Source organism: Eschrichtius robustus, chromosome 21 (genome assembly GCF_028021215.1).
Source record: "Eschrichtius robustus isolate mEscRob2 chromosome 21, mEscRob2.pri, whole genome shotgun sequence".
NCBI classification, from domain to species: domain Eukaryota; kingdom Metazoa; phylum Chordata; class Mammalia; order Artiodactyla; family Eschrichtiidae; genus Eschrichtius; species Eschrichtius robustus.
The window spans coordinates 34,915,351-34,927,995 of record NC_090844.1 but is presented as its reverse complement, the minus strand read 5'-3'; the positions used below and the strand labels follow the sequence as shown (position 1 = coordinate 34,927,995).

The 12,645-nt window shown below is 46.1% G+C and overlaps 1 protein-coding gene across 4 annotated transcripts in view; it reads left to right on the top strand.

The window, feature by feature from the left end:
- The window catches only part of PSD3 (pleckstrin and Sec7 domain containing 3), a 560,448-nt gene that overhangs the window by 62,674 nt on the left and 485,129 nt on the right, over positions 1–12,645 (top strand). The window contains exon 1 of one of the 4 annotated variants that reach the window (XM_068532286.1): positions 7,226–7,353. The exons of 1 other annotated variant lie outside the window; for it this stretch is intronic. In XM_068532286.1, coding sequence (XP_068388387.1) covers positions 7,333–7,353 — 21 coding nt within the window. In that variant the 5' untranslated portion in view covers positions 7,226–7,332. Of the gene's footprint in view, positions 1–7,225; positions 7,354–7,441; positions 7,462–8,656; positions 8,676–12,645 lie in introns of those variants that run through there. 2 more of the 4 variants (XM_068532287.1, XM_068532285.1) reach the window with 2 other exon arrangements.

Below are 12,645 nucleotides of genomic sequence, written 5' to 3'. Positions count from 1 at the left end.
GAAACTGGGTTTTAATTTAATTTAATTCTTTTGCATTTAAATGGCTACATATGCCTAGTAGTTATCAAATTTGACAGGATGGGTATGAGGAATAGGTAATATGAAGTGTCCCAATATCCACAATGTGGTCGTGATGAATTGGGCTAGGTGTAGATGGAGGATTTTTTCAGTGATTTCTGTCCACAAGGGTACCAGTCTTTCAGTCATCGCCTTCAAACATATAAATCTACAATGGAGGTGATTAAGGCTATATCCAGATGTACAATATGTAATGTATATACTTAAATGTCCATGTAAACATATGTGCACATGTATTTATAGCAAGAAAAAAATGCTTTGACTCTTTCAAGTCAAGAAAGATAAGAGGATGGTAGGTAGAATGGGGCTCTTTCTGTCTCAGGTTCCACTGAGGTGTCAATGCATTAGATATGAAAGTGTACAAAGTGAAGGTGAAACAGACCTCCACCCCATGTACAGATTTTTAAGGAAATGGTCCTGAGATCCTCCTCCACAATCTTGGATCCCACAGTTAGAGCAAAGCTGTAAAAAGAAGTGAGTGTAAGGAGATTGGGAGGACATGGTGACTAGAGCTGTCGCCTGGTTCTACTCCCCATTAGGGGAAGGTGGGAGGTTCTACTCTATGACCCCAAGACTCATAAAGGGACTTCAAAGACAGTCGTTGGAGAAATTTGAAGTTGTTCCCTGTAGCTGGAAAACACTGAGGATAGTGGCCTCACTCATGCCCCAGAAAGCTAATGGAGACTGTTGCTTCCCAGGAAACTCAGTGTGAGAGAGAGCTGAGTGCTCTAGGGGCAGGGCCCGAGATCCCCTGCTGTGTGGTTGGGATTAGCTTGCACTTTCAGAGTTGCTGAGCAAGGGCCATGAGTGTTCTTGTGGACCAGACGTGGGCCACGTGCAAGAGAGTTGGCCTGGGGTCTACCTTCCTGTGGTCTATCCATTGGGGTGGGCTGGAGAGTATCAGGAAGAAGAGGAGGTGTCCCAGTGGGTACTCAGGGCTGTGGAACAGGAGCAGACGTTGTCACCTACACTCTCCTTCCCATAGCACACTTCCAGCTAAGCAGGGAAGAAGATCTGATGTCAGGTCAAGTTTGGGCTCTCCAGGACTGGGTAGTTTAATTACTGAACTGACCCTGTGTCTAGAGTGAGCTGAACAATTTCTGGGCCTGCCAAGTTTTCATTTAATGACGGGGAAGAGTTTCTCCCACCGAATGAAATGATTGTGGAGGACAGTTTTGGTTATACCAGGAATGGAACTTATTCAACATCCTGGTTCTAATGTGTATAGTCATTCCACTCGATTTTTCTTGTTATAATTTCAAGAAGCTGTGGTTGGCACTTCTTTTCTTTTGTAACAAAAAATACAGAAATTAAATACAAATTAATTAATAAACAATTTCTATCAGCCTGGAAACCTATATATTAATTAAATATCTTTTTTAGTGAATTCTAGAAGTAATTATTTTTGCAAAAAATAGTAAACAAATATTAGTAACTAGGTCAGGCGTAACAAATTAGCTTGAGACAAAGTGAGAAATTGCTAGAACACAGGTATAAACACTCTCTTCCATTCTTCTTGAAAATGATAGAATGAACGTGTTGATAAAAAGAGAAGTGATGATTGCAGGGTGTAGGGAGACAGCAGAGTAGAGAAAATGCTAACTGAAAACTTTAGAGAGCAAAAAGTTTCATGTAAAAATAACCTGACAATATTCCATTAAGAGCATCTACCTGCTCTCCTCCTACTTTTTCAACCTCCTCTGCTGGTTCTTACGCATCCCCCTAACTTCTTAGCGTTGCCTTGGACTTTCTCTTTCTCTTCCTCCACCCCTTTGGTGATCTCATCCCATTTCACGGGTGTAAATACCACTTCTACTCTAACTTCCAAATTTATAGCTCCAGCACCAACCTCTTCCCTGAATTCTGATCTCCAACTGCTTATGCAGCACTACCGTTGGGTGTCTGAAAGATGCCTGTAACTCACCATGTCCACAGCTGAGCGCTGACGTCCCCCGCCTAGTCCTGCTCCCCTGCAGATTCTTCCCAGCTCAGTTTCCCAACTCCATCTTTCAAGCGGTTCTCCCCTAAACACTTGGAGTCATCCTTGACTCTCTTTCTCTTCCACCCTCCATTGATCAGCAAATCCTGTCAGCTCAACCTTCAAAATACGACAGAATCTGAACACTTCTCACTACCTCCTTTGCTTCCACCCTGGTCTATGCCACTCTCATCTGCTTGGATTGTTGCATTAGCTTCCTAATTCACTTCCCTGTTTCCGACACCCCATACAAGGTGATCCTGGTAAAAGAGAAATCAGATCCCACTACTCCTCTGCTCAAAAGCTTCCAAAGTCAGTTAAAAGCCCAGATCCTCTCAGTGGCCTGTAAGGCCCCACACACCACACCTCCTGCCGTCACCCGTCCTCACTCGGCTCTCGGCACACTGACACACTGACATCTTTGCTGTGGCCCGAACACGCCAGGCGAGCCCTCGGGGCCTCTGCACTCACAGTTCCTCACCTGTCTGTCTGTGAGGCTGGCGCCTCACCTCCTTCAGGTCCTCACTCAGATTTCCCCTTCTCAGCGCAGCCTTCTCCAAACACCCTTTGCAACCATCCACTCCCCACACCCACACTCCTTACTCCTTGTTCCTCTTCCTTGTTTTATTTTTCTCTAAAATGCTTATCACCATATCAGGTCTTATAAATATTAACTTATCTTGCATATTTTCTGTCTTCCCAAGGTCATTAGACTGTAAGCTTCATGAGGACAGGGATGTTTCATTTACTGCTAAAGTCAGTGAACTATACCTAGTAAAATATATAGCAAATGTTCAAGAAGTATTGGTCATATGAATGAATGAAACCTTTGTTATTTGTGTTTCTTCTTCTCCTTCTCCTTCCTCTTCTTCTTCTTCCCAGACATAGCCTAACTTATTTGGATCCTGGGGAAAAGGTGAACTGGGTCCAGCCTGTGATCTAACATTTCTGCGCATGCAGCACAGGGAGCCAATGTCACTTCCTCCTTGATCTTCCCCTGATTCTCTGCTCTTTGAAATCACCTCAGCACAGTGACCAGATTTTTGCTCTTTGCTTCTTGTCTCCCAATCCTCTTATCCATCCAGCATCCATTCAGTATTCAGTAGAGTCAAATGCCAGGTGAATTTTGTCCTTTCAGTTTCACCTTGGGCTACTGAAATTCAAGGACAATGTGATTTTAGATTGTTGTATATTTGAGTTGAATATTTGTTGTGTATGTAAGTTGAATAATTCTACCTTGGATAAGGGCAAATTTCAACTCAACAATTATTCACTGAGTCTTTACTATGGACCAAGAACAGTGCTAGAAGCTAGGAATTTGACAATAAATAAGCTAACGTTCTCCACTCTAATATACCAGTTATGTGTATACAACTGATAAATGATTAATGTGTTAAGAGGTCTTCTAATTGGAAATACTGTAGAGGTTAGAGTTGTTTGTGTATTTCAAATAAAAACTTAAAAAATGCATGTTTTAAGACTCTTGGATTGTTTGAGAATTCAGGTAAAAACGAGGAGTGAACCATAGAATGCAATGAAAAATTTTCTTTTTCTCTTTTGACATGAAATAACTGACATCTATGAAATGATAAAATTCACAACAATATTAATAAAGATGAATTTAAGAGCACTTAATGTTAATCATTGCCTAAATAACTTGAAATGTCCCCATATCCTACGGCTCACATATGAAAGAAACTTGAGACATCTTCCTAAATTTGACAACACAGTAAAATTGTACATGTTATTTTCAATAATGAATGTGAGACAGGAACTTTTCTAAAGTGTCAATTAAAAAAACCAAACAACTTTTGATCAACTATGCTGGAGAAAAGACTTTTTATTCTACCCATCAGAAATGATGTTACAGAGTTATTCTACCACTTCACACTCATTAGAACGGCTATAAAATCAAAATACAGGCAATAACCAGTGTTGGTTAGGATGTGGAGAAATTGGAACCCTCATACATTGCTGATGGGAATACAAGATGGTGCAGCCACTGCGAGGCACAGTTTGGCAATAAAATTAAACAGAGTTACATATGACCCACGAATTCTACCCAAGAGAAATGAGAATATAACATCCACACAAAAACTCGCACAGGAGTGTTTATAGCAGGAGTATTCATAAAAGCCAAAAAGTAGAAACAACACAAATATTCATCAGCTGATGAATGGGTAGTGGAATATTATTTGGCAACAAAAGGAATGAAGTTCTGATATATGCTGGTCCCAGATGAGCACTGAAAACATTAGGCTAAGTGAAAGAAATCAGTCACAAAAAGACCACATAGTGTATGATTTCATTTATATGAAAAGTCCAGAATAGGCAAGTCCATAGAGACAGAAAGTAGATTAGTGGTTGTTTGGGGCTGAGGGGGTTAGAAAGAAAAGAGCAGTGACTGCTAAGAATATAGTGTTTCTTTTTGGCGTGATAATATTTTTATAAAATGCACAACTCTGTGAATATACTAAAACCCATTGAATTGTACAGTTTAGATGGGTGAGTTGTGCGGTGTATAAGTTATATCTCAATAAAGCTGTGAAAAATAGTCATTCCAAAGAGATGATCAAAAGTATGCAGCCAAAACACATGGGGGAAAGTACTGTAAAGGTATTTTAGGAAGTTAATTAATAAAATATGTGATTTTTCTGGACTTGGTGGTGTGTTCGTAACTTGTCAACTTTTAGAAATTTGTATTAAAGTTTTTTTTCCATTCTAAATAAATATTCACTCTTGTACCAAAAAAAAAACAAAAGAAAGAAAAAAAAATTCCACAATCTGGTTCTTCAAACTGGCCTTCAGAAATAGTGGGGATTAACTGTATGCATGAATCATGCATGAGAGAATTTCCATTTCCTTTTCATTTCTTCTTTTGACCGCTGGTACCTAATGTCTTGCCTAAATTATCTTTTCTCTTTCCACAACACAACACAGGGCTCATGGCAGAGTTCGGGGAGGCATATGGCATTGGATAAATACAGACCAGCCCGTACCTCTTTAGGAGTGGTTGCTCCTCCCTGGCCGGTGTGCCTCCTCCCTACTTTTACAAGGTGGATGTCTGTGTATTCTGACACGGAACTTGAGCACAACTGTGATCTTTTGAGCTGGGTGCCTGGGATCTCTGCGGGCTAGAGTAGCAGAAATGCAAATTCATACTCTATTCCCAATATTTCAAGAAACCTAACAAAATATTTATCCACAAAATACATGCTGGCAAAATGCGATGTCAACCTTTATTTGATTTGCTTTGGGCTTTGTCAAATCAGAAGTGGCAACACTGGTTAATTTATGCCGATCAGAATCTCCTACAATTATGCCTTTGATTATTTAAGGTGGGAAGAATGAATGATTATTTAATAGCTGTGACCAGCTTTGTAAGTAAAATCTTAAAACATGTTGTTGAATTCAGGGAGAAAAAAAAACTTTGCTTTGTGATGAAAATGTTTCTGTTGCCTAACTTTTGAAATGCCTCTTTATTGAACATTTACTAGGGGCCAGGAACTTTACATAACTTGTCATGCTAATAACAGTTCTTCAAGCTATTATTATCCTCTTTCAGTAATTGAGGAAACAGAGCCTCAGATTATAGGTGTCCATTACCACATCCCTTAACTAGTAAGCTCATGCAAATCTCCGTCTACTCTGCCTCTTCTATGAAGAGTTATGTCTGGGCATTGTTGGTATGGGTTTAGATTCAGCTCAAAATCCTGACCTTCTTCCATGTATGAGCTGTCGGTTGATTTTCCAGGTGAATGCCACCAGGCCAGCGGTCAAGCCCTAGGTGGCAACAGCATTTCCTACTTGGTTTTACTCCTGATTCTTTGCCAACAAAGTCATCAGACCTCCCGGTTCAAGGAAGGTAGTTTATTGAGAATAGGCTCACAGGGACTGTCTTCTTTGCGTCATTCTGTCAAGAGGGGAGGATCCATAAAAGAGAAATATGTCCAAGTAACTGGGGTGCTTTAGAAGCCACACATCTGACCAAACTTCTGCTCTGTCCGGGGAGCACGGACTACGACCATTTTCAGAAGCTGGACTGGATCTGCATAAATGCATCCACCCCCTCATTCTGGTTCCCCTGGTGGGCGCCGCTGGCTGACCGGCAGCTGTGAATGGGGCAAGGCAAAGCAGGAGACTCAGGGGCCTCCTGCACCCTGACCTGGTGGGCTGGCTCCTCGGGCCACCAAGGAGCCTGACCCTCCATCCCCGACTCAACGCTTGGCCATTGTTAGCCATTTCCCTTTATTTGGACATCTTCCAGCGGTCACGGAAGCCAGACTCTAAGGCTGCAACACCCTCATACCATAGCACCGTGCAGCCGGCCACGCGGGGCTCTGCTCCAGGTGCTGAGCGCGCTCTCCGCGGGTAACGGACCTCCGGGGGCGGGGGGGGGGGGCGCTTAGGTCTCCCCCTCCCTCGGCCAGAGGAGGGCGCCTTCCCAGCCCCGGTCTCTACCGCACAAGGTCGAGGCGAAGAGGAAAAAGGGCATCGGTCTGCGGCACTTCGGTTGGAAAATGCAGTTTACGCCGGGATCCCCCGGCACGCGCATTCGGAGCCGGGACCGCGGTGGCCGCGAGCGCAGGATCTGCCTCGAGGGACTGGACTTGGAAAGGGTCGGCGGGTCGCTGGCGAGCAAACTCCTACACGGACGCCAGAGGCCCCCGCCCGGATGCCGCGACCCAATGGGACGCGTGGGCGTGTCGGGCGCTAGTCCCGGGAGCACGCGAGACGCCGCTCCCCTCGCGGCGCTTCCTGACAGGAAACTCAGTCGGAAGCGCGGCTCACTTTCCTCAGGCAGACGAACGAAGCAACAGGCAGCCTTCCGCTGGAGACCGGCGACTGCGAGCTCGGCGCGGGGCCCGCCCCTCCCCCTCCCCCTTTCTTCCCCCTCCCCCTCCCCCTTTCTTCCCCCTCCCCCTCGTCTCTCCCCTCCCTTCCTCTGGGGCACCGCCCACCTCCCCGCTCCTGCCCGCCCCCTACCTCCCCGGCTGCCCCGCCCCCTTCCCGCTCCCCCGCGGGGCCCGCCCCCATCTCCCGCGCCCCTCCCACCCTCGGCCCCGCCGCCCTCACCGGCTCTTTCTCCTCCCTCCCCCCGCCCCTCGGGCCCCGCGCCCGCCCCCGCCGTCCGTGGGCCGCGGCCCGGCCGCAGCCTCCGCCAGGGAGCGCGCCCGCCGCCCGCCGGTGTCCCGGGAGCCCGACAAAGAGGGCGCCGGCCGCCCGGCTGCCCGCAGTCGCGCCTGAGGCTCCGGCAGCTTGGTGGGCGATGGGAGATGGAAGGAAGCGACGCCGCGGTGAGGCTCTACCCAGCGGGCGGGGGCGGGAGCGCGGGCGGCCGTCGGGGCGGCGGTGCTTTGTGGCTGCTCGGTCCCGGGGTCCCGGACCGCTGGACGTCGGGTTCGGTAACTGCTTCCTTTCTGCCCCCTCTTTGTGCGGGTGAGGAGCCGGAAGGCTCGCTCTGTGGGGTGGCGGTTCGGGGGGTTCACCCCGACCCCCGCTTTCCAGCCGCGAGGCCGGGACGGCGGGGGAGGCGGGAGGGGGCCCGGCGGCCGAGTGCGCGGCGCTCTGGTTTCTGTCAGGAGAACAGGGAAGCCCCGCGCAGCGAGCGGGCGCGCGGCCGGCGGGGGTGGGGGGGGGGGTTCCGCACCTTGAAAGACGTTGCAGCCCTTCGGTGGTACTTGGATTTAACTTTGTCCTCGGGTTTCTGCTGCAAGTTCTGGCAGGCGATGTTGTGAGATGTTAAAAAAAAAAGCAGGCACCACTTGGAGGACGTGGGTTTAAAATGCTGTCGGTTGTCTGGATGACAAATGTGTAGTGTTACCGCTCCCCTCGGAGGACGCGACGCATGCGACGACGTCATTGTCCACAGACATTGGGGTCCCGGGTTTCCACTCCGGAATAGCTCTTAAGTGGGTCCAGGTGCTGGTGTAGGGAAGACGAGGTCTGGAAAATTCCGCTCACCGGGATTCTGGGAGCAGATGCTTCCAATTCATGAGCCATAGTTGAGTATCTGCAGAGGATTTTGCGGAGCCCCGTAGTCAGGTGAGTGCGACAGGCTTTGTGCTGTCAAGGAGCTTGCCTTCTAGGAGGGGCGGCTTGGACAGAGCTGTGAAGGAGGAACCCAGAGGAGGGCGGGGTTCTGGCGAGCGAGGGCCTGGACGGTCTCTGCGGGCAGGTTGGGGTGGACCTTGAAGGGGAGGGTTGGGGCGGCCGTCGCGTCGGGGGGAAAGGATGCTCCCCGCTGGAGGAAAGCGAATGCACTTTCTAGCTTCTTTCAAGACAGGCTTTACCGTCCTTCCTTAGAGTATTTGTAGGTCAAGGGATATTCTTTTAAAAAGTCGTTAAATTCCTCTTCACCACTTAAAAATAAATGCGGCATGCTAAACAAAACCAGCAAAACAAAGCAAAATAAAGGAACACCTTCCCAAACAATTTTTTAGTGGCTCGATGCATGTCCTTCTACAACTCTCTATATCGTCTCACAAGTCGTGTGGCAGCTCTGTGGGTTTGTCTTGTCTGATATTTCATTAATACACACTTTTTGTGCTAACAGGAGCAGAGTGGGTACCATGGAAAGTGCTTAGACACCTGGCTTGTAGGTTATATCACTGACTGGGTGAGTTTTTGCCACTGTCTTGGGCACATCCTTTAGCCTCTGGAGCTGAAATTTCCTCCTCTGTGGGGTAAGGGGATTGGGTGGAGAGGTGCTCCCTCGGAGCCTTCCAGCCCCAGCATTTTATGGTTTCACGCCTAAACGTGTACATGCATTCCTTATTCAGTGATGTACTCTCAGCCTCACCTTCTGAATCTCTCTCAGTTTATATGTTCTGTGAACGGATCAACACATCCTGGCCATTGAATGGGGGAGAGTGATGGAAGCTGCAAAGCTAAAATAACCTTATTTTAAGGTGAAATTCCACAGTTGAATTTTATTTTTAAAAATGCAAGTGTAAGAAGCTTGATTTGCCAATCTGAATGAGTGTTGGCTTTAAAAAAGGTTTTGTTGACACTGTTCATTTCATTTGTGACCAAAGAATAATACGTGCTTTACTATGTACGTTGTGTTAAGAGCTTCAGTTTTGCTTTTAATTAACTACTAGCACTTAAAAAAGTGAGATATCTCGGAAATCCTTTTAGGCTAGTAAATCTTGGGAATTTGGAAATAAAAATGATATAAGACGGCAAATTAGTTCCCTGAAAAAGGGAAATTCAGCGATACTTTCCATCCGTGGTTCTGTTCACTTTCTAAAACCTTGGTATTTGTTTGCTGACCCTGGTGGAAAATATGAGTGGGATTTAGCCTGGCATTTTTCTGAAAAAACATGTCCAAGGCATTACTCCTTTTAGAGGTGATTTTTCTTCTTTAGAAATTCTGGAGTCATCTGTCATCATTCATAAACTAAGACACCAGTGTGGTAATGGATTAGGCCCAGTCTTGGTTAAGAAGTGCTGAGGCAAAAAACGTGTGAATGTTAAAATGTGTATGTACTTTGGCCTCCAGACTGGTTTGTTTGAGGTTTACCTGAGGTAATGTTGTCATTTGCCAATTATGAAAAGAGCATTTCTTTGGGTTTGGGTTGGATTAAGAAGTAAGTAATGGATGATGATCCTTCTCAATTTTTAGAAACGAATTCAGACACGATTGATGTTTAGGCAGCCTGTGAGAAATAATCTGGTGATCAGTAGGTGACCAAAGCCCCCTTACCTGAGCATGTGACTCAGGCTTACAGACACCTTGGGGTCCAGGCTCACCTCCAGTCACTGCTGCTTTGATGGTTCTCAACATTTGGGACTCTCCCCATGCAGTGGTGGCCGGGCGCAGCGGTCCTTGGCTTCCCTTTGCTAAGAGTGGAGACATTTCCACCTAGGGTACTGCCTCTCAGCTCTTCCTAAGTTCTTTCACAGTTAAATCAGCCGAACCTTAGTTTAGGGTAGTGCACCATCCAGGTGAAATTCCCCAGAGCATTTGTTCATAGTGTCCATGTCTGGACAGCTTTCGTTTGTGGTATTGTTTGCAGTTTCAGAGATTTGCTGGAAAGAATTTTAGCAGTGGCATTATTTTTTGAGAGGGTGTCCCTTTGTACCTTTCCTGTGTTTCTTTTTTTTTTTTTTTTTTTTTCTAAATTGGAGTGTAGTTGCTTTACACCTTTAGACTGCTGTGCCCAGAAGGTCAACAGACTGGGGCCATGTTGGTGCTGAGTGGGCAGGATTTTGTTGACACTCCAGGGCACAGAGGTGGCGAGGCGTTTTCTCTTTCGGGCACACGTGTGTGTGAGGGAGTCACCAGCTTCTCTCCCCATCCTCTGTGTAAGCGCCAGGCCCTGGCCACGGCTGACCACTCATTTCTCCGGGCCTGTTTAACTGTGAACAACCACCTAGTTTGAAATTCCCTTTTCGCTGGTCACAGGCCAGTGAGATGAATCAGAATAACTTGTACATGTCGATGGACATTTTTGGAAGTTTATCCTTGGGGTTAGGGTAAGAGGGAAAATGGACATTTTGACCTGAGCCTGAGGCTCTTTTCTTCCTAGTAGCTTTGTGTGGGTTGTCTGAGAAGCAGCATTTTCCTTTAAGTTTCAAATTGTGGCCTAACTTTTGGAAAGAAGTGCTTATTTCATGTGATATTTTCAAGCATGATGCATTGTTACAGTCACAGCTAATATTTATTGAGATCTTATTGTGTGTTTTCACACAGGTTACCTCTAGTCCCCATGACAGCCCCATGCGGTCAGTACTGCCATTATCTCCAGTCTGAAGTCTGGAGAGGTTAAGTAACACAGCTAATAAGGGGCAGAGCTGAGATTTAAACTTGGCGGTCCAGTGGTCTTAACCACCATTCTGCTTCTGTGTCCTCAAAGTTAGCATTGTGAGTTGTAGAAGCTGAGCTTTTTGGCTCTCATGTTTAGATTCTCTGGGCCTTGGAATCTGAAATTGGATGACTAATTCATCAGCAACCATTATTTTATATGTCTGTTGGCTTAAATAGTGGGACAAGGATTGCTGTTTGGCTCAAGAGATGGAAATTGTGTATTTTTCTTTCAAAAACACATGTAGTGTCTAAAGGGATTACTAAAGGGATTATGTAAGGAGTTCCATATGGTTACAAGTAATTAATTGGGATTCAAAATAAAGCAGATTAACAATTTAAAATTGAGTGTAAAGCTCACCTATATTAACTTAGAGTTACCTCACGTGATTGAAGTGACCTAGACTTTTCTGTAACTGTGGGTGTTGACACAGAGAAGTCTGCTTTTCCTTGTTTTTTCTTCTAGTGAGCTGGGACTTAGGTTGTTGAGAAAGGGGTCTGAAACAATAGGAGGAGAATGGGGGGTGAGCCGAGGGCATTAATGAAAAAGATCAGGTGGCAGCTGCTCCCTGTTTCTCTTGCCTTCTGTTCCCAGACCTTTGCTAAGAAAAAGGTGAATTACAGAAATGGAGCAGCTTGGCTCTTCCTATGGTTCTTCAGTCTGTGGACAAGGGAAGTAGAAAAAGTTAAACAGAAGGAGCTGTAGCTTCTTTTGTTTGGCCTTCACGTGATTATTGGTTAAGGACCAGTGCAACTGCTTTTCTCTGTATATGTTAACTTAAAGTCTTTTTTGAGTTTTGTTTTTCAACAGTTCTTTCTTCCCAAGAAGTCATTTGATAGGCACAGCAATATAGACTGAGTCACAGGACACTGAGGGAAGGGGAAATATGGATGTAAGAGTCAGTGGCACAGACAGTGCAATTGGATGACTGCTGCCTTTGTGGCTATATTATTTTCTAGCAAAATTATATTGGGAAAATACTGAGAAATGGCAGCAGGCGGTGTGATCTTCCAGAGCATGTTCCCAGACCTTACCTTCGTGTCTGTAAAAGCTACAAGTAATGAGTGTTTGAAGAAGCAAGATGTGTCCTTGGGTCTGAAACTTTTCACTTGAACATCAGAGTCGTTTGTTTCTCAGCTTCATTTCTATTGTCTCCAAAGGGTCCATGAGCTGCCTACCCCATCTGCTGATGCTTATTTCTCCTCATAAAAATCTTCCATGTAGAAAAAAAAATCCCATGGCCTTCCACGAGCATCTGTAAGTATATCATGGCAGACACTGAAGTGTAGACATTAATATGCTGTCCATTCATTCATTCATTCAGCAAATATTAAGTACTTATGTACCAAACTCTATGTTGGGATCCAAAAAGGCTTGTCCACTGACCACTAAGAAAACCTGCCAAGAACATTTAGAGGCACTGGGCTTCCCTGGTGGTGCAGTGGTTAAGAATCCACCTGCCAGTGCAGGGGACACGGGTTCCATCCCTGGCCCGGGAAGATCCCACATGCCGCGGAGCAACTAAGCCCGTGCGCCACAACTACTGAGCCTGCGCTCTAGAGCCCGCGAGCCACAACTGCTGAAGCCTGTGTGCCGAGAGCCCATGCTCCACAACAAGAGAAGCCACCGCAATGAGAAGCCCGTGTACTGCAACGAAGAGTAGCCCCCGCTCGCTGCAACTAGAGAAAGCCCACACACAGCAACGAAGACCCAATGCAGCCAAAAAACAAACAAATAAATAAATTTATAAAAAAAAAACACTTAGAGGCACTAAGGTCA